The sequence below is a fragment of the Phodopus roborovskii genome, unplaced genomic scaffold (assembly GCF_943737965.1).
Source record: "Phodopus roborovskii unplaced genomic scaffold, PHOROB, whole genome shotgun sequence".
NCBI classification, from domain to species: Eukaryota; Metazoa; Chordata; class Mammalia; order Rodentia; family Cricetidae; genus Phodopus; species Phodopus roborovskii.
Genome location: NW_026125059.1, coordinates 14,906,313 through 14,933,056, shown reverse-complemented (window position 1 = coordinate 14,933,056; position 26,744 = coordinate 14,906,313). Strand labels below are relative to the sequence as shown.

The following is a 26,744-nucleotide window of genomic DNA, read 5'->3' as shown; positions in this document are numbered from 1 at the left end:
AGTTTTTTGGAGCTTGTCCTGGAACTTGGTCTGTAGACCAGACTGGCCTGCAACTCACAGAAATCTGCCTGACTCTGCTTCTGGAGTGCTGGTCAGGGTACCTTAACAGTTATTTTTATATCTCGTGTATTGCCCAACCTACCCTTTCAGACTGTAGATTTGATAGAGAGGCTTGGAAGGAGAATCATTTACCCAGAGTCACAGTTAGCAGGTGGTAGGTGCCTGAGCATAAGCCCAGGTCTGAGGGCTGCAGATCTTGATTGTGTCTGTCTTGGGAGGGGTGGGGACCATCCCTGGCGTCTGGGCCAGCTGGAGCAGCCGGGAGCTATCAGGGGCCAGGTGAGAATCAAGAATGCAACCGGAAGAGTCTTCTTTGGCAAGGATACAGAAAACCCAAGTGTGGGCCTACGGTTCAGATTTTCAGCTTGAGGGCCTTGGGATGGCTTTGTCTCTTGCTCAGCACCGAGGATGGAAGTCGATGATTTGGGAAGTGGTTGACTTAGGGCTTGTTGGAGGTAGACTTGTCAGTGTCTAAGTATGTCAGCTGGGATCTCCAACTTGGAGCGACACTGGCTTGGGGGCTGCTGAGGTAAGGGTCCAACAAATGTCAGCCCTGTTAAATGTCTGCTTTGGAAGATTGGTAACTGAATATTAATGAGTTGGGGCCCAACAGTTGTAATTAGCACCCCAGGTGTCAGTCAGAAACCAACAAACAGCCAAATCCCTGTGGCTCCACCCAGCCTACCCAGCAACGGGGGTGATTAACCATTAACCCCCACCCCTCCCCATAGAACCTCCGCCCTCTACAGAGGCTAGGCCAGGACGCCAGGCCAAGTCTCCCAGAGGACAGTTTGAAACAGAAGAAGACAGAGAAGGGACTTGGGAGGAGGCAGGGAGAGGGCGGGGACGGGGGGCCTGGGGCTCAGCCCAGGGGCTTGGGTGGCATCCTGGGCAGGGCAGAACAGGGGGCTGAGCTGTGGGTAGGGGAGAATGCGACTCTCTAAAACCCTCGTCGACATGGATATGGCTGACTACAGTGCCGCCCTGGACCCAGCCTACACCACCCTGGAGTTTGAAAATGTGCAGGTGTTGACCATGGGCAATGGTAGGTGGGGGCAGTTGTGCCCAGGTATGGAGTGGATCTTTGGCACTGGACTTTGGGATGGGAGGAGAAATATAGAAAATTGTAGGTTGGTCCTATAGGCTTGTACAGGTGTTGCCAGGGGAAGCAAGTGGGCCCACGTACTGTGGCCAGAGGCATTCTGGGTGAGGGAGGCCTACAGAGGTGGATTTCCAACGGAAACAGTAGTTCCCAGATATTCACAACTTAGGCCCTGGGATCTCACACTGCCTTTCTTGCCACGTTACAGCAACGGGCCATGATGGTGAGCTTCCTCTGGGTGGCTGCAGAAATCCCACCCAACGTGGCCCCGTCTTCAGGCATCCGTCCTGTTCCTAGAGATGGTGACAGGAGGCATAGCTGCATTTCAGGGAAACTGTAGTCCGGGGGTCTGAGGGCAGGGATTTTCAGGCTTCCTAGCTAAAGAGCCAACACAGCAGTGTGGTATACATGCATGGTCCTAGGTGTCCGTGTGTGGGTGGTATGGCAAATGCAAGAATACAGCTTCATGTTTGTTCTCTCTTTTAAGTTCATGTCCTGGTTTCCTCCCTATATGTTTGTTGAATGGTCCGTGGTTGTGTCTCCAGGGGCATTTGTTCTTCTTACTTGCGTATATGTGTATATGCATAGTGTCTGTGACTGTGGGTCATGGGCCTGTAACATGTTTGTGAATGTGGATTTGTGCACGTACCCTGTGCTTCGTGCTCAGTGGCCCTGGATGGCATTTTCCATATGTGCATATGCATATAGCTCTCGGATGTACAGAGTTGTGTAGCTCCATTGCACAGGGTTTTGTTTGTTTTATATTATTTTGAGACAGGGTCTGGCTGTTCTGAAACTCACAACATAGACCAAACTGGCCTCAAAATCACAGAGATCCCACCGCCACTGCCTCCCAAATACTGGGATTAAAGGGGTGTACCACCACAGCTGATTTGGCTGTCTTTTTGTTTTGTTTTGTTGTTTAACGCAAAGTATATGTTCCTGAGCTGGTCTGAAACTGAGAACACATTCCCAGGCTGGCCCGGAACTTGGGAGCTTCTGCGCCGGCCTCCCGAAACACCAGGGCTATGCTGTGAGGGTCTTAATTCTTGCTGTATACCAGACATTGAGATTGATATCAGTAGCGTGCTTGTCCCTGAGCGAATTCTGCTGCCAGTGTGGGTGGTCCCAGTTCAAACGTCTGCTGCAATGTCACTGAGGATATGTCTGTAGGGGGGTGACGGTTTTCCTTTGCCAGGGGTTGAGAAGGTAGGCTTCCCGGGAGATGGGACACTCCTGAGAGGGAGGGGACCAGCTTCCAGACTAGCCTTGGAGAGATGGCACCTGGCTGAGGCTGGCCTGACACCACCTTCCACCTGTAACCCTGACTGCATAGCACATGTCAGGCTACAAGGTCTGCGAAGCTGTGCGCTCTCAATCTACCTAGAAAGAGGAGGCAGCATTTGGGCTCTGTCCATGGTCAGCCAGTCCCCCAGGTGCCTGCCCCTAATATCTCTTGCTGTGCAAGTGTGTCCTTGGGCACATTACCCCCCCTCCCCTTTGCCTCTTGTGTAGTGTAAAAATGGGTTTCTTATCTCCAGCCCTATTAGCCAAAAGCTTTCAGAGGACGTGCTCAGGAAAAGCACTGGAAGTGGCAAACAAGTTGTTTCTGCCCTGAGATGGTGTCATGTGACCCTCACAGGGACAGCACATGCTGTCACACTCCTGGCTAACACACAGCCCCTTCAGTACCTAGGAGTCCTGTGTTCCTGCACCTGCAGCCAAGCCCTTGTGTATCCCGAGGACACATCAGTTACCCCCAGCTCTGGAAAACCCCGTCCTCCCCAGCCTCAGTCTCTTTATCTGTAAAATGGAGATGGGTAGTAAGTACATAGTACATGGTTTACAAGAGCTTTTCTTGGTGTCTGATCCTGACTCCGACATGGGTGATCTCTAGGACTCCTAATATGATGGGAGGGTCTGTGTGCCCTGAGGGAGTTGGGGTTATAGGACATTGTCCTCCAAAGTGATTGGGGTCCATCTGGAGCTCATGGCTGGATGGTTCTAAGGGTATCTGCTTCCACATTGTGTCCCCAATTCAGAAACAGTGGCAGAAGGGTCCTCACAGATATGCGGACATGAGCAGCATGGCCAAGCACAGCACACCACCCCATAAACTCAGCCCCCTCTGCCTGGCAGCAGTAATGCCACTTAGCAAATCCCTTTTCTCTCCAAGCCTCAGTCTCCTTAACTGGGAAATGGAAGTGGCCCTGCTGACCTCAGGGGAGATGATCCGGCTAACTATGCCCAACCCAGGCTGCCAGCAAGAGGACACCTTGCCAGCCTCTGTCTGGAGTTGCGGGCTCAGCTCTCCCCGGGGGTTGAGGGAGGAGAGACTGAGGGAGAAAGGGCACTAATGAAGCTTAACAATTATCCCTGCCTTGGGAATAATTCACAGCTGGAGGGTGCTCCACTGTGAACATTCAGGAGTCCTAGGAAGGGTTCAGCCAGGAGACAGCAGAAATGAGGGACAGCTGCAAGATGCCTGCTGGGAGAGTTCTCTTCTGCAGGGAAGCATTTAGTTCACAGACACAGATCTAGAATCTACTGTATGCCAAGCACTTCCGGCAGACTTAATACGTCTATGAACAGCTCGGGAGGAGGCTGTGCTCCGTCTAACAAGCAGGGGAAACAACGACAAGAAATAACCCAGTGCTAAAAGACCAATAGGGATTTGAGCCTATGCTACAAGGGTTCAGAGTCTATGCTTTAGCACACACAGTCCTCTCCGGTTTGCAACAGGACATTCCTCTAGGAATCCAAGGTCACATGCAGAATCTGTATGGAAAAGACCCCCGTGTGTGTGTGTGTGTGTGTGTGTGTGTGTGTGTGTGTGTGTGTGTGTGTGTTGAACATGTATACACTTTTGTTTTGCTTAGGGGGAATTATTATAGAGTTTATCATCCTCTTTTTTTGAGACAATGTCTCAAGTAGCCAGGCTGACCTCGAGCTTACTATGTAACTGAGGCTGGTCTTGAACTCTCTGTCCTCCTGTTTTTACCTCCCCAGGGAAGAGATTTCCTAAAGAGTATATCTGTGGTGGAAGATTTGCCTTTTAAAAAAGAGAGATCTTCTACTGGCTTCTTTTTCTTTAATCTAAAACTAGCCAGACCAGTTAAAAACTGATCCCTTTTATAGTTGGGGAAACTGAGGCCATGGGAACCTGGACCTGGGAAAAGGAGCTGGCCCATAACCAGGAGAAAGCTAGGGGCAGCACTGGCACAAATTCCTAGGACTCCTGGCACGCGAGCTGAAACCTCTGCCAGAGGTCTTGCGTGTCCTCCTCACACTCCGATGAGAGGCGGATGGCTGTGGTCAGCATCCCTGAGGCATATACCTTTCCCCGCCTTGGGGGAGCCTGTGAAGTCTCAGGCTAAGCTCAGGTAACCATGGTCTAGTTCTCCTGATAGGGAAGAGGCTAGGGTAGCCTCTGTCCTTTCTGAACCTCCCAACTTGGAGTCTGTAAGTGACTGCCCCTAAGTGGTGGTCAGGTTCACTCCTTCCTGAGGAAGCTGGAGCGGCAGCTTCCTTCTCTGTGGAGAAGCAAGTCCTTGCAGGTGCCCCAAGAGATCAGCAGTTGGTTCTGATTTACAGACTGGAAACTGAGACTCCAAAAATGAGTGGCTCCGAGAGCAGAGGGATGGCGTGAACATAGCTCCCAACTCTGGAGACCCTGTTATAAGTCTTAGTCCCCCCACCCCGTCCCTCCTGGGTTATCACTCATTATCTTTTGGTGCAGACACATCCCCGTCTGAAGGTGCCAACCTCAACTCATCCAACAGCTTGGGTGTCAGTGCCCTGTGTGCCATCTGTGGAGACCGGGCCACGGGCAAGCACTATGGAGCCTCGAGCTGTGACGGCTGCAAGGGATTCTTCAGGAGGAGCGTGAGGAAAAACCACATGTACTCTTGCAGGTGAGGAGCCAGCTTGGGCCTCGACTTACCCAGCTGGGACATGGGTATGTTGGGATTCATGTCCTCTAGGGGTCCTCTTGAGGCATCTGCTCTTCCAGGCCTTCAAAGACAGTCTCGTTTCTTAGCATCTGTGGATCCAGGTAGGATCAGCTACTTTAGTGGTTGCCTACAAACCTGAGAGAGGATAGGACCAGACCTCCAACCTGCTTCTTTTTCTAGGTTCCAACAAGGCATTGGCCCTAGGCCTTTCCACCTATCCCCGTGGCCCCTCAAGATTCTGAAAATCTCTCTTTTAAAAGCATCTCTCGTTTTGGTTAACAACAGTAAAATACTAGCAGGGGTTGACTGAGTTCCATGCCAAGCTTGTAATATCTCATTGCTCCCTATCAATGCCCTTCCAAGGTGGTCACAGTTATTACCCTCGTTTTGTAAATGAGGAAGCCATATCTTGGAGACCCAGAAATTTACCTGAGGCCAATCAACTCGAATGAGTGATAGATCAGTGTTGGAATCCATTCCTCCCCTCTAACCTTGCCTTTACCCTTTGTGAGTCAACTACTGACTCCAAGCCACAGCCAGCAGCCTGCTATGGGCTGTGGGCTGTCATAGGATGTGCTGGGAATAACGATGCTCTGGTATCCGTGAGAATAATGGTTCTAACCCAGCTCCTCTGACAGTCCTCTATCTGAGTGGTCAAAGTCACCTTTCTAGGCTTCCCTTTCCTATGTTGCATGGGTCAAACTGGACTTTGGGACAGTCTGTAGACCCATCTGTCTTCTGATGGATCTAACATTAGAACTCACAGGGTACAGAGATGGATCGAGGAAGCTGGGACTTGGGTCAGGGTCAGAGCAGCCAGGGTCCTCCTTCTGCCCTAGAAGGGGGAGGCTGTGTCTTCTCTACCCTACCATCCCTCGTCCTCTCCAGGTTTAGCCGGCAGTGTGTAGTGGACAAAGACAAGAGAAACCAGTGCCGCTATTGCAGACTCAAGAAGTGCTTCCGGGCTGGCATGAAGAAGGAAGGTGAGCCCCAGCCCTCCCTACACCCCTGCCCCACCTGCACCCCGGCTCCAACCAACCCTGCATTTACAACTGGAGCCCTGCTTTATGGCTCCATGGCAGGCCCTGGGATGACTGGCTAATGGCTGAGAGGAGGGAGGGCCTGGGGATCTGACCACAGGGAGTGGCTGGGCTTGGTCTTGAGAAAGATTCAGAGATAAAGCTCCCACTCACTCACTTCAGCTCCCAGCAACTGCCACTGGGCCTTCCTGTGCCACCCGGAGGCAGCCAAGATGGATGCTTTTTCTAATGGATACCGCAAGCATTAGGAAAAGCAGAGAACACCACATTGGCAAACGCCCAAGTGCCGGCCACCAAGACTTCACAAATATGACCAGAGGACCCTATGCTGGGCGTCCTGTCCAAGGACAACACCCCAATTCTTGGGTGTCAGGCAATCTCTAGATTTTTCCCCTTCCAAACAATGGGATGAGACCTCACACTAGCCCTGATGGTGGAGACAGACTTGCAGAACACAATCTGAGTTTGCCCCAGCCAACTCCTGCTGTCAGACATGGAGCGGGCCCTTCCTCTTTCATCCCTGTGACAGCTCTGTGAGGCTGGGATGAGTGAGCACTGCCCCCCTTTCGTGGCAGAAGGAACCGAGGGCCACGGTGGCTGGTCCCTTTACTGAAAGAGCAGAGGTCCCAGGCCCAGCTTCATGCTGTTTGGACACCTCAGTGCTGCCTGCCCTGTGCCCTCCAACCCTCATTTAGGAGTGGTTTTCAGCAGCCAGAGCTGTAGCATGGTGGCAGAACCATTGCCTGACAAACAGGCAGGACCTGGGCCAGCCCCAGCCTGCAAAGGAAGAAAGACAGACAGAGACAGACAGGCAGGCAGGCAGACACAGAGACACAGTGAGAAGGAGGGAGAGAGAGAGAGGAAAAGGAGAGAAAGAATTGTTTTCCTCTTAAGCTCACACACACAAAAAAAAACTTTTAAATTTTTTTTCTAAATAACTTGAGTTAGTTTCCAAATCTCTTCCCTTCTCCCAACTCACTTTTTCCACTTAACATTTGCTTCCAGCCCGTACTGTGCTCTTCTGGTCAGACCCTCAGTCTAGTCCTGTGGGAACACACACGCACAGACGCACAGACACACGCACGTGCGCATACACACACACATACACACACAGACGTGCGCATACACACACACATACTTACACACACATACTTACACAATACACACATACTTACACACACACACACACACACACACACACACACCCTGGGACCCAGCCTATCCTGTGCTGAGGGAGACAGAAGGCGAGCTAAGAGTGGCAGCTTCCCTTCCCAGTCTCGGCTCTCACACTCTGAGATTATTCTCACTGTCTGTCCCTCACAGGGTCCTTACAGGTCCTCAGTGCAAGTTCAGGAGTTTTGTTGGAAAATTAGAGCCCAGGAATCCTACCCCATATTCTGGTAGACCTCTGCTTCTCTGACAAGGGCAGGGCCTATACCCCCTCTTCCCCCGCTGCTTCTCATGGGCTCTCTGGCTCATCTCATCTTCCCATTGAGGGCTGCTCTGTGGAAGGCGACCATGGTGCATGTGTGAATGTTGGAGGCAAGATGAATGACTATAGCCTGAGGGCTTTGTGTTCTTTAGTCTGATAGCTGGTGATTCTGTTTTCCAGTCCTCTGTGACATTAAGCACAATGACTGTCCCTAGGATGTTGTGTTTGAGAATGTGCCTCTCCTATAGAATGATCAACACATGGGAGAAAAGCAGACAATCCAATGGGGCAGATGGCCAGCTGGTGAGTCTGCATGTGGTCATGTGTCTTTTGTTAAACAGTTTCTGAGGGGAAACTGAGGGAGGCTTCCAGCCCCTCAGTGATCTACAGAGCCAAGTAACCCTAGATCCCAGCTCCTGAGAGAAGAGGAGCCCTACCCATCCAGCCTTAGCTCAAACTTGAATTGAACTGCTTGCTTCTTGGACTGGGAAATATACCTTCTGCCAGTAGGACAGGAGGGCCACAGAGTCACCAACAGAGTGCTGCAGCCAGTAAGTGCGTATGTGTGCGTGTGTGTGTGTGTGTGTGTGTGTGTGTGCGTGTGTGTACATACACATGCCTGCATTATGGAAGGATTGTGAGGTACAATTAGACCAGGAGTGCAGAGCATTCTGGGCCACCATGGGCAAGCCCTAGGAAAGCTATTGCTCACTCTGCCTAAGTTATAACATCCCCAGTACCTGCCCTCAACTTGATAGAAAGAATCCAAGGCCACTGACCAGGTGACTAGGGATACATTTTCACTTACTTTCCTGTCACCAGCTCCTGCACATGGACTTAGGGACACCCTAAAATTCTCAAGGGCCAGAAAGTGAGCTCCAAACAGGGTTTCCAGAGCAGCTAGGGCTAGTAAAGGAATATCAACCCAACTCCCAGGTGGGGAAACTGAGGCAAGAGAGGTGATATGAATGGGTGGGGTGGGGAGAGATTAATATCTCAAAGTTTTGAGAATGAAGCGGCAAGCTCTCTGGACTGAAATTTGGAAGGGTCCACTCAGGGTCTGTGGTGACTGAAACCTGGTATAGCAGAGAAGAGCTCTGGTCTCACAGGCCCAGGGGTCCATCCTGGGCAGAGGATGTGTCACAGGAGCCTTCCCTGGAGGGCAAAGACTAGGGGTAGGGAAACCTGGGGGTGTTAGTGAACAAGCAAACAGCTGGTGGAAAATTCTGTCCTGTGACTAAAGTCAGGGAGAGGGACACCTTGGCTCTCAGGCCCAGGACAAAAGGGCATCAGAAAGCCAGGCCAGGGAGAGGCCAAGAAGCAAGGAGGAGCATGGCCCATCCTGTAGGACCTTCCTCACAAGCCCAGCTCAGCCTCCAGAGCCCAACCATGATTCTCTAGGAAGTCACTCTCGTGTCTCTGCACTTCTGTCCTGCCGGTTAATATTCAATGGAAGTTACATTAGGTCCCCGACCCTGCTAATACTGCGCAAACATTAGGAAAACATCATTCTGTGACTGAACTCGCTCCGGTGCTGATAAGGCCATGCTAACCTTGAGGAGCTCTCTCCACAGCTGCTGACAGCAGTCTTTTATTCCGCCCGCCTCCCCGCAGCGCCCAGTGGGGGCAGGCGACAGGGCAGGCTGGGTTGCCAGGGAGGGGTGTGGCAGGGGGTACTTCCATGCCTCAGGGTTTCTGTCCTATGCTGCCTGGCTTTTCTGTCTCTGCGTTTTTGTGACAAGGTCTCACTTTTTTCGTTCCTTTTTTTTTTAAAGATTTATTATTATTATTATTATTATTATTATTATTATTATTATTAGTGTGTGTGCGCGCGTGCACGCGCACTCGTGCACACGCATGCACACAGGAATGAGTATGTACATGCACTTGAAGGCACACTCAGAAGGCAGAAGAGGGCGTTAGATCCCCTGGATCTGGGGTTATAGGTTCTTGTGAGCTAGATGATATGGGTACTGGGAACCAAACTCGCATCCTCTGTAAGAGTGGTTCATTCTGTCATCAACTAAGCCATCTTTCCAGGCCCCAACATCTATAACCCAAGCTGGCATATCCTCCTGCCTCAGCCTCCCAAATGCTGGGATTACAGGCACTATTCCCAGCTCTAGATTTCAACATTCTGAAACCAAGAGGAAGTTGTGGGACATATGCTGTCTTATCCAGGGACATCTCCACTCCACAGATATACACGGCATGCCTGCTATGTGCCAGGGTGACAGTGAGCAGGAGGGAAGAAGGTCTGGATTTTGGGAGCTTTGGAGCTAGATAATAAAGAATTCAGCAAATAATGCTACAACGGATAGATACATTGGGGAAATTTAAAGCAGGAGAAGAGGGCAGAGCCTAGGGCACAACACTGTGTCAGATGAGATTGAAAAAGTGACTGAGGTGACTTCTTTCCCTTTCTCTCTTCCTTCCTTCCTTCCTTCCTTCCTTCCTTCCTTCCTTCCTTTCTTTCTTTCTTTCTTTCCTTCCCCCCCTCTTGTTTTGAGACAGCATTGTTCTGTGTACCCCTGACTGTCCTAGAATTCTCTCTGTAGACCAGGCTAACCTCAAACTAATAGAGATCTCCCTGCCTCTTCTGGATTAAAGGTGCGCGCCACTACTGTCTGGTGACGTATTTTTTTTTAAAGACTCGCTTTATTTTTAATTGTGTGTCTATGTACATATACTTGAGTGGAGGTTTCTGCAGAACATTTGTGAGCCACCGGATATGGATTCTGGGAACCAAACTCAGGTCCTGGAGTAGTACATGCTCTTAACCATTAAGTCATTCTCCAACCATTGAGGGCGATGGGAACGGGGGTGTGAGGCATCAGGAAATGGCTGGGCAAAGGTCCTGCGCATACATGTGGCCTGTGTAGATGTCTAGATAGAGGGAAAAGCAGGTGTCAGGGACAGATTGAGTGAGAGGGAAGTTGTAATGAGGAGATGGCATTGGGGTTGGGGGATCAAAAGGAACCTGATGAGATGGTGGGAAATTCATTCTGAGCAGAATGTGACCTGTGACCTGGGTGTGTTCAGGGGAGCCCCTGAGAGCAACTCAACCTCAAAGGTAAAGCCAGGAGCTTCTGGTCTCAGGACCTCTAGGAGGGCCTGGTCTAGCTCATGGGAAAGTGATGGGGCCTGGGGGAGCAGAATAGGGTCTTCTGTGTGATGGCCATCGCAGCAGATCCCCGTGAGCCAGTGTGTGTGGCGGGGGTGGGGGTGGGGTGGGTGGCACTATGGGGGGTGCGGGCTGTGTTCAGGTGGAAGACAAGCAGGAAGCAGGCTGATGGATAGGAGCTTCAGACAGATGGGCAGACACAGCCTCACGCTCCCTCCTCTCCCTTCCAGAGCGAGGCCCCTTAGAATCCAGGGGATGGGTAGGACAGTGAAAGGACATCTGATACTTTAAGCCTGTACTGACTTGGCTAGGGGTAGGTGGTGGGCTGGAGGTCTTCCTGGTATAAGAAGGAAAGAGACGGCCTTCTCATTCTCCCAGGTTAGTTTACAGAGCAGGGTTCCTCCCAGCAGTCTACTAAAGGCAGCTGGGCCTCCAGGTCCCAACCCAGGACTTCTACCCGGCACTCAGGAATCGCAGGGTCATCCCTGTGTCACGAGGAGAGAAGTTTGCTCATTTGGAAGGGAAGGGACCAAGCGGCTTGCAAGCAGAGACTGTGGATCTGGGACGGTGGCTGATGCTCACTGTACCACTCAGACCATGGTCTGTCTTCCACTGAGTTGTCACTCACCTGCCCCTGGTGGGGACCTGTCATTCCTTCAGCCTTCTTATTGTATATAGGGGAAGGTTTGGTGAGCGACAAGCTTTGGAGACCGAATTAGGAAATCCCACATATGGTAGGCAAAATGACTCAGTGGGACATCTGCCACCAAGCCTGACAATAACTTAAATTTGATCATTACTGGGACCTACATGGTAGAAAGGAAGAACCAATGCCTACAATTTGTCCTCAGACTTCCACAATGCACCATAGCACATACATGCTCAAACACGCCTGTCTCTCTCTCTCTCTCTTCTCTCTCTCTCTCTCTCTCTCTCTCTCTCTCTCTCTCTCTCTCACACACACACACACACACACACACACACACACACACACGGTAAATGTCCACCCGCAGCACTCTGGTGGCCCCAGTCCAGGTTGAACCCCCTCCTCCCACATCTCCCAACTCCTTAATGGTTGTGGAACATTCTCTCTCCTCTCAGTGCTCCTCCTTACTCCTCTCTCTGCCTCCTCATAGCTGTCCAAAATGAACGGGACCGGATCAGCACGCGGAGGTCAAGCTACGAAGATAGCAGCCTGCCGTCCATCAATGCGCTCCTGCAGGCGGAGGTCCTGTCTCAGCAGGTACCAAGGGACCCTCTCACCTACCTGGACTCCCTTTCAGGGGAACCCACTTCTAGCTCAGCCTCCTCCTGCCAAACCCGGGAGCCCTACATGGAAAGGGCTACAGATACTGCAGAAGGAAAACCAAATCCAATGCCCACACTGGTTTTGTGACAAATAGAACTCCAACCTAGGTCTGGCATCCTGGGGGCGCTGTCTCGTTCATCTCAGTGGCCATGTTCACAGGCCATACAAACAGCTCTCGTTGAGGACTCTAGAGCAGCCCTACCAAACAGAAGTAATCATTGCAACAAGGTAGCAAACGGGCTCAGCCAACTTCTGGCTGCATGACCTCAGGCAAGTGCCTCTCTGGGCCACGGTGACTTCATATATGAGATGAGGGCAATGCCCTGTTCCTCTTTATACCCAAGGAGTTCCTGAGACGCGGAGGGTGGCAGTCCAAACAGTGCTCCCTGCTTGTGAGTCCTCCCTGTCCCTTTGCTTGGAGCTTCCTACTGACATGGAAATATGTAGTCCAGCTGCAACCAGACAGGGGACTTCCTAGGGACAGGGCTCTGTGCAAGGAACAGGAAGTTCAGGGAAAACACACCCAGCATTTTCTTGTCTTCCACAGATCACCTCTCCCGTCTCTGGGATCAATGGCGACATTCGGGCCAAGAAGATCGCCAACATTACGGACGTGTGTGAGTCCATGAAGGAGCAGCTGCTGGTGCTGGTAGAGTGGGCCAAGTACATCCCAGCCTTCTGTGAGCTCCTTCTGGATGACCAGGTAAGGGCCATGTGCTGGGAGCAGAGGTGGACGCTGGGCCATCAGGGTCCAGTGGACCTACCAAAGACATAGCCTTAGGCTGATTTGATTTGATTCAATGAAACGTATAGCACTCATGTGCCCCCAGAACTGTTTAAGTCACTCTACAAATATTAACTCAGTCCCCCTAAGGGCTATTAAGTAGGAATGTTTCCCATCTTCCAGATGAGGAAACCGGGGCACAGAGAGGTTAAGTAAATTACTCAAGGTCACACAGTCAGTAACCAACATAGCTGGAATTAGAACCAGCCAGGGACGATCCAAAGTCCAGACTCTTAACCAGCGCATCATTCAGCATTCCTGGAGATGTTGACAGGGATCTGAAACCGGGGATCAGGAGATTTGGCCTAAGCTCTGGGAGATTTTGGGCGAATTACTTTGTTCCAAGGCCTAGTGTTCTTATCTACCAAGTGGAAGTTATCTCTCTGGAGTGTTGTCAGAACTGGGGCCATCCTTATTTGAAAAGTCCAGGATGGTGCAACAGCATTCCAGCTGGACTCTGCTGCCCGCCCCAGTGTTGTGTCTTCTTTTCCCCCAAGATGATTTGTCAGCACTTTATATTCCAGACTCCTGAAATGGGTCCAGGTCGGGGAAGTGCAGGGGTAGGAGGGCTTTGTCATCTTTGGATAGATACGTTTCTGAAAGGCTCCATCCAACAGCTCCCAATACACACACCCCTGCCTCCACAGACATCTTCCCTGCCTTGATAAGGGGGAGGGGTCGGTTGCCTTCCCAACATAGAAAGCCCCGGAGTTTGATACTGCAGCATCTTGTGTCTTATTATTTATTTGGGGGATTGTTTTCTGTTGCTGTTGTTTGGGTTTTGTTATTGTTGTTTTCAAGACAGGGTTTCTCTGTATTGTTTTGGAGCCTGTCCTGGAACTTGCTCTGTAGATCAGGCTGGCCTCGAACTCACAGATATCTACCTGCCTCTGCCTCCCAAGTGCTGGGACTAAAGGCATGTGCCACCAATGCCCGGCTGGGGGGATTTTTTTTTTTTTTTGGTTTGAGACAGGATTTCTCTGTGTAGTCCAGGCTGGCCTGGAGCTCACTCTGTAGAACAAACTCCTTAAACTCACAGAGATCTGCCTGTCTCTGCCTTCCACGTGCTGGAATTTAAGGTGTGCACCTCCATGCTCAGCTGCACACAGTCTCGGGCTTCATAGAAGTCATGCAGCCTCACAGAATCTGAGTCCTCCCATGCCTGCCTCTTTAAACACCTATAAAAACACCATGGGGCACTCTAGGTCAACACTGCCCTGTCTGCTCCTTGGCCTTCCCCTGAGTCTGGACCCCAGATACACATCTCTCCTTTGGAGAGCTGACAGTCAGGGATCATGTCCAAGCTGTCCCTGCCTTCTACTCCTCGTGCTTCAGCCCCTGTCCCTCTGCTGGAGAGCCTGAATTAATGTTTAATCCCCCCTGTTCCTTCCCAGGAACTTAGCAGGACAACAAGATACCCCCAAGCTGAGCAATTGTTAACTTCCATTTCCCACCCAAACCTCCCTGGCTGGGACTCAGAGCATTCTCTGAGAGCAGTGATGGGTGGCCAGTAACACAGGCCAATCATTAATGCCCCCTTGCCTGCCCACACCCCACAGCTGTCATGTCTGAGGGTTGGATCTGGGAACCTAGTCATGATACATAAGGAGGCCACATTGCCCAGCACGCTAGGGCTACCTGTGAGATTTGGGGACAAGGCCTTCCAAGGGACTTGTTACAGGGACCATCTTCTTGTTATACCTGGATAGCCAATTCCTGGATCTGGAAGGCCAGGTCTGACTAAGGCACCGAGAGAGAAAGTGATTGGCTTAAAACCCAGAGCACATCGGCCACCACACTGCGATTTGACTCAGTCCCCTGTTTTGCGGCCTGAGAACCACAGAGCTAATGGTGGAGAGCACCACAAAGCCTCCTGGGTAGAGAGTGCTCAGTGCTTAACAAGCATCTTCCATATCCCTTCCCATCGTTCAGGCCTCCGAGCTTTCCCTCTCCTTCCCACGTTTGGTTTCTCTTGTGGGTTCCAGCCATGGTGGAGTGGAAAGGGCTCACAGCAGGTGGGCTCAGGAGGAGCCCCAACTGGGAGGAAGCCAGGCTGCTGGCTCAGTCACTCATTCCCCTCTCTGTTCTTTCCTTCACTCGTTTCACTAAAGACCTGTGTGTCCACTGTGTTCTGAGGGTCCTCTGGGCCTCAGAGGTTTACCCTGCTCTCCCATCCACGCAGCCTCTCCCATCTCACTGCTCCATGCTCCCTTCTCCCTCTCTCCTCCCCCTCCCCCTTTCCTTCCCCTTCACTTGCCCACTGCAGGACCACTCCCCTCTCTTTCCTTGCCTACTTTATCATTCTTTTCTCTCACTCTCTCAGCCTGGCAGTTGTATGAGACTGTTGCGTTCCCACACCGTCTGAAAGAGATCCCCAGGACCCACAGGGTGGAAGGAGAGAATTGTTCTCTGACACGCACGCGTGCGCGCGCACGCGCGCGCGCACACACACACACACACACACACACACACACCAATATGATTTTTTTAAAGAATGACACATTGTAGGCATCTAACATTTGACAACTAAATAAGTGAGCAATCAAACAAATGAGCACAGAGCAGCACCTAACCTTCCCAGCATGCCTTGCTACCTGCAGCCTCCCACGGACCACACAGATCCCCAGAGCCACCAGCCCCTCCGGCTGCCATTCTTTAGTCTTCACATAAGTGCTAAGACCAATGGCTCTAGAGCACAATGTCCTGTGAGGCAGCCAGACTCGACCTCCATCTTCAGTCTTCACGGACTGCCACAAAAAGACAGGGCCTGATGATGCCCTCCCTGTACATGACATGAGCACACTGTAAGAACATCCATGTGGAAACTCATGTAGATTCCCTGAAAATCCCAGAGTCTTACAGTGTCAGCAGTATGGGCTCTGTGGAGATCTTTAGCATTGGTGACTTCCCAAACTCGCTGGAGCTTTGGAATCGTCAGGGAAGCTTGCTGCCTACATACCGGGTCCAGCTCATACTTATAGAATAAGAGTCACTGGCAGTTGAACCCAAGACTATGACTTCCCCTAAAGTACCTTAACAGTCCCCTGCATCTGGCACACTGGTAGGAACTTGGGACCCACAGTTTTAAAACATCTTTTGAGAATCTGGTCTGAGGTATGCACACCAGGTATGGCCTGTGCCCTGATGAGGCCAAGGGCACAGCTCTTTCCCTAAAGATGGAGACAGGTCAAGAACAGAGCAAACAGGAGGTGTCATGGTTTGGAGAGCGCGTGCTTCTGCTTTCCTGGTGTCTGTAGAATCCTTCCCTTGCTTGGGAGGAAGGTGGAGGTTTTGTGGTGCGTTTTTTAGGAGCTCGGGTAAGTAAAGGCAGCAGGGACAGAGGGCTGCCTTGCCGAGGCCACTGACCTGACTCTGAGCAGCTTTCCTGGGATCCTGATGCTAGGCTTCACCCCATCTCTCTTCTAGGTGGCCCTGCTCAGAGCCCACGCCGGTGAGCACCTGCTGCTCGGAGCCACCAAGAGATCCATGGTGTTCAAGGACGTGCTGCTCCTAGGTGAGGAGGCTGCTGGTCCAGACGGGATGAAACCCTGCTTGGTACACCCACAAGGGAAGAGTACCTCCATAGTAACATACAGGGACAGACAGGAAGATCAAAAGCATCCCAAACTGGATGTACTGTTGCAAGCCTGTAACCCCAGTTATTTAGGAAGCTGAGGCAGGAAGTTTACAAGGTCAAAACATGCCTGGATTAAACATGTGGAGGGCTCTGGACAGCCTGAGAAACCTAACATGACCTTATCTTCAACTAAAATTTTAAAATGATTTTTAAAAAATCTAGCAACTATCAGTTGAGAATGCAGTAGCAATACCTTGGCAAGATGGCTCAGATGGGAACAGCACCTGTTGCCAAGACTTAGGCCTTGAGTTCAAGCCTAGGGACCCATGTGGTGGAAAGAGAAAACCAACTCCTGAGATTGTGCACTGACCTCCGTGTGCACTCTGAGACACACAGACTGCTCCCCAGAATAAATAAATACAGTGCAATTTAAGAAAACTTTTAAGGGGAGCCTGAGGTATGGCTCAGTGGTACAGCACATGGCCACCCCCAATGCCACAGCAAAATTAAAACAAATGTAGCCCAGCCCTGTTCTTAGACTTGACCCAAGTATAAGTCTCCAGAATCCAGCTCTCGGGTGGTTCCCCAGCTCAGGTGTAGGAAATACAGGTGCAAGAGAGGGGTCTCCTAGACTCCATGTTAGAGGGCCATCCGTTGTCCCTGGAATTTCAAGTACATTGTGAAGCTCTTTGTGGAGTTGAAACAAAAGGTGGCTAGGAATGGTTCAGCCCCAGCCCATGTCACCTGGGCCTTCAGAACATGCTTGTTATTCTGAACACGTGTGTAATGTACCCTGTACGTCAAGGACTATGCTAGCCACCAGACAAATGTTTATGACCTCTTTCAATACAACAACCCCAAGATAGTTACTAGATATTCCCATTTTTATAGCTGAGAAAACTGAGTCACAAACATAAGTCATGTATGTTACCTAACCATACCCAGCCATAAGTGACAGAACCATTCAGATGGGCTGACCCAGTTCCGGAATCTGTCCCTTGACCTTGACACTTTACTACATCCCAAGTGGGCCTTGGCTTTCCTTCATCTGGAGCCATGCAGGAACATGAAAGGCCTCTGAAAAAGCCAGGTTCCTAGCTTACCGAGGACTTCAGGCACTCGCCTTCCTCCATTGGCCTCAGATTTCAGATTTGTAAAATGGTCTCTGTGATCCCAGTAGCTTCTCCCAGGAGTACCAGGCACACTCTTAACTGCAAATCACAGTGATAGGAGACAACCAAGGCAACAGCCCCATCTTCTCCCCTCCACCCATCCAGGCAATGACTACATAGTCCCTCGGCACTGCCCAGAGCTAGCAGAGATGAGCCGAGTGTCCATTCGCATCCTTGATGAGCTGGTCCTGCCCTTCCAGGAGCTGCAGATTGATGACAATGAGTATGCCTGCCTTAAAGCCATCATCTTCTTCGACCCAGGTACCATCCACACCCCTAGTCTGTCCTTTACATCCCCAGACCTGCATTTCATTCCTTATAGGCTCAAAACCTCTTGCATTGTCATGACAACCAGAGGAAGTCATTTGCATCAACCCCATTGAATATGTGAGGGAGGCTAGGGTTCCCAGGAAGGAAGGACTTTACAGGGCAAAAGCCTAGGTTTTACGTTTTTTCATCTTCCTTCTTGTCCATCATCCTTAGCATCTTTTCTCCCATCCTCCATTACTGATGTTCTCCTGTTTCTGTTGATTACCTCTGGAGATTTAAGCAGAATGCTTTACTTCTTGTCCTGTCAGAGGCAGCATCCTCTACCCTTCAGTTGTTGGAATGAGGATGCTGCATCCTCTCCCTTCAGGTTCTCTCTGTCCTCTCCTTGTTGACTGTGTTGACTCTTGTCCCTGAGTTTGCACAGTATGTCTGTAGTCAAATCTTGTGTACAAAGCCTGTTTTTGTTTCTCATTATCTTTGGTCTTACCTGGAGTGTGGAGCTGCTGGGCGCTAGGCGCTGTCCTTGGTGCTAGACCCTGATTTCCCAGAGATGACCTCTAGCAATAAAAACAGCCAAGAGGACAATGACTACTATTTATTGAGGACTCCCAGGAGCACAGCTTTAAACCTACATTTCATGCAGATTATATGCAACATAATACCTGTGAGACAGGAATCATCTTCATCCCATTTTCAAATAAGAAGAAGATGGAAGTGTAGAGAGACTGATTAGTTCAAGCTAGGTTACACAACTAGAAACTTGTAGAGCATGGACTTGAACTTTGGGCCATTAATGTATACACTTCTTTCAAATTCATGGTCTTGTTTTCTGCCTGCAACTCCCCATTTCCCAGAGAGTAAGAGTCTAGTTCCAGTCCTGTGGTGCAAGGCTCGAGGCTGGGCAAGTGGTCAATGCTCAGTGACAGGTGCGATATTACTGCCCCCAAGGCAAAGTCAGCAGCTTGGTCCAGGGCAGGGGACCTAGTCTAGGCTGGCATATACCAGGAAGTCCATGAAAAAAAGTGCAAAGTGTGGGCAGAGTCTCTTTCTGCCGGAGGAGCTGAAGCCTCAGCTGACAGCAGCAGACAAGGAAGGGAAGACTATCTTGATGCACAAGTGCAGGATCTAGATAGTGGGACCTTATCTGTGGGCCAGGAGCTCCAAGTCCATGTCATGGTTCTTCCAGCACTGGTTGCATGAGCTGGCCAAGTCTTCCTTATTTCCCCTTGCCTGAGACAAGGAGAAACTAGGGCTCTCAATAGTAGAGCATTTGCCTAGTATGTGCAAGACACTGGGTTTGATCTCTAGCATAGCATAAGAAAATTTAAAAGAGGAGTGAGATTATACCATGCTGTACCAAGCTTAGTATCTTTTTCTGCCTGGGTCTAGGAAACCACTATTTTTTCTAGAGTAAGTTAGCTGTTGAGGACCCAAAATTCTCATGCCAGCATTGGTTAAGACTCCCTGTCTTCATGGAGATGGAGAGATGGCTCAGCAATTAAGAGCACTGGCCAGAGGTCCTGGGTTCAATTCCCAGCACCCACATGGCCTCTCATAACTGTCTGTAACTCCAGTTCCAGGGAATCTGACACCCTCACGTAGACATACATGTTAAGTAAAACACCAATGCACACAAAATAAAAATAAATAAAATCATTAATAATAAATTAATTTTTAAAAAAAAGACTCCATGTATTCTAAGGTCAATAAGCTCCCAATCGGGGATTTTGCCCCTTCCTGCTTACCTCTCCCATTGCAGATGCCAAGGGGCTGAGTGACCCGGGGAAGATCAAGCGGCTGCGGTCTCAGGTACAGGTGAGCCTGGAGGACTACATCAACGACCGCCAGTACGACTCCCGGGGCCGTTTTGGTGAACTTCTGTTGCTGTTGCCGACCCTGCAGAGCATCACCTGGCAGATGATTGAACAGATCCAGTTCATCAAGCTCTTTGGCATGGCCAAGATCGACAACCTGCTACAGGAGATGCTGCTTGGGGGTCTGTAGCCCAGGGGTGGGGGTGGAGGGTAGGGTAGGGATGTGGTCTCTTTATAGATCTGTAGTGCTGTCTCTTGAGACAGGCTCCTCATGAACCTAGCTGGGCTCTAGACTCCACTGATTTTCAGTGGGAGCTTGGACAGTCTGCCATATCTGTGGGACTTTGGTTTGCCATCAGGGAAAAAAAAATAGAGATAAGGACAGAGGTTCATTTGTTCAGACACTGAGGGTCTAGCATGAATCAATCACTGTTGTAAGGAGGGAAGGATGTCATGGAAATAGACAATAACCAGATGAATAACAAAATATAAAAATAGACAGGTCATGTGAGATGCCTCCCTGAAGTGGGGTCTAAGACTGATGGGTACAGATTACTAGATTTTAAAATTCTGGAAAACATTCCAAGCAGAAGTCATTTGTTCTAGGCTCTGAGGAAAAATTCATGTGTGAGATGGGATAGTTGGAGGAGATGAAGGTGGAAATTATCTAAAACTCAAGTCATTAACAGAGCTTGAAGAGCTAGGATCAAAAATGTGGGTTTTAAGCCTGCCAGTGGTGGTTCACGACTTTAATCTCAGCACTTGGAAGACAGAGGCAGGCAGCTCTCTGAGTTTTGAGTTTCAGAGCCAGCCTGATCTAGGAGTTTCAGGACAGCCAGGGCTGCATAGAGAAACCCTGATTTGAGAAAGACAAAATGAGTTTTATATAGAAGCAAATCTGTGTAATTCCAACAACAGGGAGGTTGAGGCAGGAGGACCATGAGTTTGTGAGACAGCCTGGGGAATATAAGGAGACTTTGGAAGGAAAGAATGAGAGAAAGGAAGGAAGGAATAAAATGAGGGATGGAGGAAGGAAGGGAGGGAGGACGGTGGGGAATGAAGAAGAAAGAAAGGGAGGAGGGAAAATAGGAAGGAAAGGGGGGCAATTGTATTTTACTCTCTCTGCCACTTTTGTAAAGATGCTGAAAATTAAATGAGCGTTTAAACAAGCCAGTCTGACTTAGGGGTCAATAGTGAGTTGAAGGGGACAGGGGGGCAGCAGAAGTGCCCAGGGATGTACTCTTTCCTGCCATCTGAGACAATGGTGGCTTAGACCATGGGAGTGGAGCAGGCAGGGAAGGAGACCCTGGAGGCAGCAGGGAGTGACAGGAGAGGAAAAGTAAAAGGCCAAGTCCGAATGTTTGCTCTGAGTGTCGGAAACAGTGGTGGGGTAATTTACTGACAAGGAAGACGGTGGAAAGCAGATGGCCCAGAAGATCCATCATAGACTCGACCCAGGAAGTGGGTCAGATATCTAAACTATCGAGGAGACCGTTAATACCTGAGAGAGCGGCCCAGCAACAGAGGGGAGGCAGCCTTGGGCTTTCCAGCATTAGAAGTCAGAAGAGGTGTGTCATAGAAAGCATCAGAAAACACCAGCCAGGGGTGTGGGAGAAAAGCAGGGAAATTATGGAATCCAAGTCAAGGTATGTTTTCAGGAAGACAGGGTACCATGATGTTAAATGGGGGGAAGGGGAGGAAAGGAGGGGAAGGGAAGAGAAAGGAAGAAAAGGGAGGGCAGGAGTGTGGGGGAGGCAAGAAGTTAAACACCAGTGAAGGACTAGGAGAGAGGAAGGAGTGGGAACATTCAGGGTCTCAGGCCTCCTGCTGAGTGCAGCATCGGAGGGCTTAGAGCATGGAAACCAGGCTGACAGAGTATCACAGAGTAAGTGGTAGGAAAATGATGGAGCGGAAACACAAAGGACAAACATTTGATAGTGTTCCCCATGAGGGGTAGCTGGCTCAGAGCTGAGGTTGGCTTGAGATGGTGACTTTAACCCCAGAGTAAGTGACCAAGAGACACCATTGGTCAAGATGAGAGTGGGCTGACTGCTACACTGTGGAAAATGGTGCCACAAGGCTGTGGTCCTTTTCCAAGACGTCCAGTCTTGACTGATGCCCTCATTTCTATCTACAGGATCTGCCAGTGATGCTCCCCATGCCCACCATCCCCTGCACCCTCACCTGATGCAGGAACACATGGGCACCAATGTCATAGTTGCCAACACGATGCCCTCTCACCTCAGCAATGGACAGATGTGTGAGTGGCCCCGACCCAGGGGGCAGGCAGGTGGGCAGCCTGGGGTCTACCCTGCAAGGGGTACAGAGGGGTCTAAGAAAGGAGTCAGGAGGAGATTGTGTCTAGAAGGTGGGACCAGGGACATACTTCTCTGTGTTTCGGAGTAAGGAATGGGGGAGGCTGTTGATTAAAACTGCTTACTCAGTGAGACTGTGTATTCAGCAAGGTCACCGACAATGTCTACTGAGAGGTAATCCACTAGGTGAGGGGACCATTGAGAATGTTAGTTGGCTGAGAATTGCATTAAATAGAATCATCCATTAGGTGAAAATGTTTATTGAAATAGGGCTGCCCAGATGGATGTGGCCATCCTCTGGACAGCTGAAAAAGACTGGCAATTAAGTAGGACTGCCCACCATGCTAGGCCACCACCTGAGGGTAAATCTCCAGTGGCTGAGTTGGTCAGTGGGCCAAGCTCCTCAAAGAACAGGATCATCAATGAGATGAGGTGGCCAGTGGGATGGAAGGGATTTTATAGTGGTCTACCAAATAAAAGTAAGCGCGCAGGTGAAAGTCGCTCTCCCAACCTGTGATGGGAACAAAGCCTTTTCATTTGCATTACTTTCCTCCTAAATATTGAAGAAATGCCAGGTTTTGGCTCAGTTATCCCAGGACTTCAATTGCTGTTTTCTTCCAAGTCAATATTTTTGTCACACATCATATTGCCTTTGTCACACATGGGCCCAGGTCTGGGAAAAGCAGTCTAAGTCTACATATCAAATGGTGGATGGGTGGTAGGACCTCAGAGAACGCAGATTTTAGGGTCTGAGACTCCTAGATGTTTGAGCCATAACAACCTTAGAGGTTAGACCCATCGTCTTATTTTATATAATTGTCTCGGCATGTGGAAGAGCTTCCCCGGCGCCCTTCAGTTATCCCCACAAAGGCTGCAATGTTAAGCAATTTCTATCTCTTTCTCTTTTTAGCCACTCCTGAGACTCCACAGCCATCACCACCAAGTGGCTCAGGATCTGAACCCTACAAGCTCCTGCCAGGAGCCATTGCCACCATCGTCAAGCCTCCCTCTGCCATTCCCCAGCCAACAATCACCAAACAGGAAGTCATCTAGCAAGCCGCTGGGGGTCAGGGGTTCTGCTGGCTCACACCTTCAGGGAGTACCTGGGTGTCACTTGAGTCACAGCAAAGAAGATGTGACAAGAGAGCCAGTCCCAGAGCAGCCATGGAAAGGCTGAGTGTCACAGGCATTGCCACCCCTGACCCCACACCTCAGAGGGCAGGGCTTTGCCTTGAGGAGACCCTGGCCGGGAAGTTTTCCAATGCCTGGACTATTTTTCCCAAGTTGAAGCCACTGTCTTCATCTTCATCCGTATCTTCCCTCAGCTTCTTCACCCCTGAAGGATGACTGCAGTTGCTGCAGGACCTTGTTTAAATGCAACTCCCTTCTCCTCCCCCTGCTGGGGCCTCTTCCTTCCTGGTGCTGGTCAGGGGGTCTGGATACAAAGCTTCTGAGGCTGAGGCAGCTTATAGTGCAGTACCCCTCTCTCTTCTGCTGTGACAACCTCAGGTGACCCTCTATCCCATCATCCTCCATTGTTACCTTCCTGGCCATTCTAACGTCTCCAAAGCCACCTCCTGGAGGCTGAGGAAGATGTGGCAACCATTTCCCCATGCATTCTGAGAACCTCCTGTAAGCACTGACCCTGGGTGAGGCAGAGGTAGGAGCCCCCCCCCACCCCCGAACCCCCTGCCAACACCACTGTGATTCTTCCCTCCAGCACTAGGCTAGAACTTTGGAGTGATAAGCCCTATGACTTTCTACAGCAGAGAGTCATTCAAGAGTGACAATTGCAATAGAATGTGGAGAAAAGTTGGGAGCCATGGAAAGACATCTAGAAAAAGAGGCAGGCTCTGCCTCTGTCCTTTGACAGAGAAGGTGACCTTCTGTCTAGCTAGCACAGCAGGTGACACAGGCCAGTTTATGGGAGGAGAGCCTGAGCAAAGGCCCAGAAGTAAGAAACATAGCACGGGAAGGAGACAACGAAGAAATCAGTTTCCAAGGAGTTGAGACAGGGCACATATTGGGGACCTTTGAACCTTGAATGCTAGACTGAAGTCAGGAGTAGCTGCAGGGTGGGGCTGACAGAAGATGAATACTGCATCCTGCAGAGGTAGGACTGCTGAGAGGGAGCAAGGAGGCCAGACTAGGAGTGAGACAAAGGGATGGCTCAGAGTTCTCCCCAGGGCCTGTCAAGCTCTTCCATACTCTCAGATGATGCAGTGGGCATTTGACAACCAACATCTCATAGAATCTTCGGAAGATGAAAGGAGAGCATCTTAACTGCCTCTTAGGAAGCTCTCATCTCCCCTGTGATGGAATTTGGAGATTTCCTCATCCTTTACTGGTGTCAACCCTAGAGGCTTGCTCTATCCAGAACTGGCCAGGTAGAGGGTGTTCTAAAGTCTGTTGGATGTCAAGAATCCTGTTTGTTGAGAAGTAGTGAAGCAGATTCATGACTCCTGTCCTTTTTCCTCTCCCTGAGAGTGAGTGAGGAACAGCAAGGGTGTGGTCCCTGGAAGAAGACCCCATCTAGTCTGGCCATCTAGGGCTGAGATGGTCTGGGTGAGGGGCAGGAGAGGGATAAGGAAGCCTGTGTCAGGCTTGCTTGAGGAGCTACATTCAAGGCACATTCTGGAACTGCTAATCCTCATCAGTCAGCGTTTAGCCTCTGCCCGACTCGTGATGGCTTTGAGTGGCCCCTACAAAGTGCCACTGGCCAATGGGAATAAGAGGAATGTTTCCACGAATGGGAGGAATAAACTATGAGACTGATTACCACAGTCCATCAAGGCTGACCCTTCTCAGTGGGCGGATCTAGCACCCCGGTGTCCAGAAATGCCAGCTTTAGTGGTAGGTCCTCTGTAAGAGGGTATGGAGGAATCCTGAGGCTAGCTACTTAAAGCAAAAGTACCTGCAGTCCTGGATGGTCAGGATGGGTTGTCCTTAACCCCTCAAGCCAAGCCTGCATCTCGGGACAGACTTCTCCATTCTCAGAGACCTCGAGCCTTCCTTGACCACCCCCACTCCAGTGCTCCCAGGGACTCCAGGCAGATTGCTCAAACTGCTCTGCACGGGACTGGTCTCCTTCTGGACATTGTCTTACCCATTCTTAGTCCCTCCATCCCCAGTGATGGTTATGAGAGCAGTAAGTAATGTTGGCCTTCCGTGGTAGCAGTCTCCTGGGGCAGGGGTCAGCCATTGCCCCAATCCATCCCTTTTGAAGGAGAAATCCATTCTGCATTAGTAACTATTACAATATGGGAAATGTGAAATAAAGAAAAGTTTACTATTCTGACTATAAGCTGAGGACACTATGTTGGAGGTTTTTCTTCTGAGTTTTGATCCTGATACATAATATGATGGACTAAGTAAAAGCTTCAGGCAGACAAGGGTGGGTGCTACAGTTCCCCCCTCTCCCCACAGACCACCCTCCTTTCTTCAGGGAACTCTCAGAAACTTTCAGGATTCAGGATGCTTTCCTGAGAGTGGATGCAAGAGAAGGGAGGCTCAGAAGTGGATGTCCTCTATTTCTTGTGATATCCCCCCCCCATTTGCCTTTGCTAGAACCCTTTGTTACCTGCCCTGGTAAATAGGAATCATGAACTTCACACCAAGCATTTGTAAAGTAGACGCACCCCATCAGACTAGTCTGTAGGTGTGCAAACATCACCAGGTCCCATGCTGATCCCCAAATCCCATCATTACTGTCCAAGGGGTCAAAAAAAAAACCCTCAATAACAGATCCTACTCCTGTGTTTTAGCATAAGTTTATCCAACAAAATAAATGGCACATATGTTTTCTAAGTTCTTGTACTGGTGTCTTTTCCCCCCTTAGTGTTAGAATAGGGATGGTCTGGGGTTTAGATAAAAATGCTTCTTTTTTAGTCATCCTGAAAAGAGGTTAAACTTTATGGATAATCTCCCATCATATATATGGGGAAACTGAGGCTCAGGGAGGTGATTTTCTTTGAAAAGCAGAGATAGGAGTTCAATCCTACCCTACCCCACCCGTGTGTGTGTGTGTGTGTGTGTGTGTGTGTGTGTGTGTGTGTGTGTGCTGATGCCCAGGGAGAGCAGAGAATGGCTTCATGTATTCTCTCAAGGACATTGTCCACCTTATCTCTGGAGACAAGGTCTTTCGCTGACATGGAATTCATGGATTAGGCTAGGCTAGTGGCCAGCAAACCCTGAGGATCTGCTTGTCTTCATCACTGGGATTTGAAGCATTTGCCAGGGGCTAGGGAGATGGCTCATCGGTGAAGAGCACTGACTGTTCTCCAAGAGGACCAGGGTTCAATTCCCAGCACCCACATGGTGGCTCACAACTGTCTATATCTCCAGTCCCAGGAAATGCAACTTCCTCTTCTGGCCTCCAAAGGCACCAAACACAAATGTGGTGCATAGACATACATGTTGGGGAATCACCTGTGCACATTAGATAAATGCATGTTTTTGAAGCATGTGGCTCCACACACAGCTTTTATATATGGGTTCTGGGGATTGAAGTCCTTGTGCTGATCTATCTCCCCAGCCCCAGTCCTGGCTTCTTAGTTCAGGGTGAGTGAAATCAGTCTCCTCCGCCTAAAGAGAGGAGGGATGAGAGAGGGCAGTGGAGAGACTGGGGAGAATTTCCAGAAGCCCCAAGTGGGTGCTCTTTTGGAGGCCACATCAGCCTTTCAGACACATGGACACCAGGATGTCACAAGAGCAAGAACAATCAAATGATGCGTGTGCCAATCTCCAGCCAGGCCTCTGGTCATTTGGGTCCTTCCCCCTAAGTAGATGGCCC

At 50.2% G+C, this 26,744-nt stretch overlaps 1 protein-coding gene across 3 annotated transcripts; it reads left to right on the top strand.

Moving 5' to 3' along the window:
- The first annotated feature begins 533 nt into the window (after positions 1–533).
- Positions 534–25,759, top strand: Hnf4a (hepatocyte nuclear factor 4 alpha). Of its 3 annotated transcripts, none has more exons than XM_051186832.1 (10): positions 534–589; positions 4,902–5,076; positions 6,004–6,098; positions 11,848–11,954; positions 12,568–12,723; positions 16,231–16,318; positions 17,659–17,814; positions 19,583–19,819; positions 21,775–21,927; positions 22,863–25,759. In XM_051186832.1, the coding sequence occupies exons 2-10, from the start codon at positions 5,063–5,065 to the stop codon at positions 23,003–23,005; spliced, it is 1,149 nt and encodes a 382-aa protein (XP_051042789.1). In that variant the 5' UTR covers positions 534–589; positions 4,902–5,062; the 3' UTR covers positions 23,006–25,759. The 3 variants fall into 3 exon arrangements, with proteins under 3 accessions (XP_051042789.1, XP_051042780.1, XP_051042771.1); XM_051186823.1 differs by lacking the exon at positions 534–589 and adding an exon at positions 912–1,105 and having other exon boundaries at positions 21,775–21,897; XM_051186814.1 differs by lacking the exon at positions 534–589 and adding an exon at positions 912–1,105.
- The last annotated feature ends 985 nt before the right edge of the window (positions 25,760–26,744 follow it).

Excerpts from the sequence above, each read along its gene's own strand:
- Hnf4a (XM_051186814.1), top strand. The coding sequence starts at position 991 with ATGCGACTCTCTAAAACCCTCGTCGACATGGATATGGCTGACTACAGT. Across the intron at positions 19,820-21,774 it reads ACAGGAGATGCTGCTTGGGG|GATCTGCCAGTGATGCTCCC; the intron begins GTCTGTAGCCCA and ends TTCTATCTACAG. Across the intron at positions 21,928-22,862 it reads CCGACCCAGGGGGCAGGCAG|CCACTCCTGAGACTCCACAG; the intron begins GTGGGCAGCCTG and ends TTCTCTTTTTAG.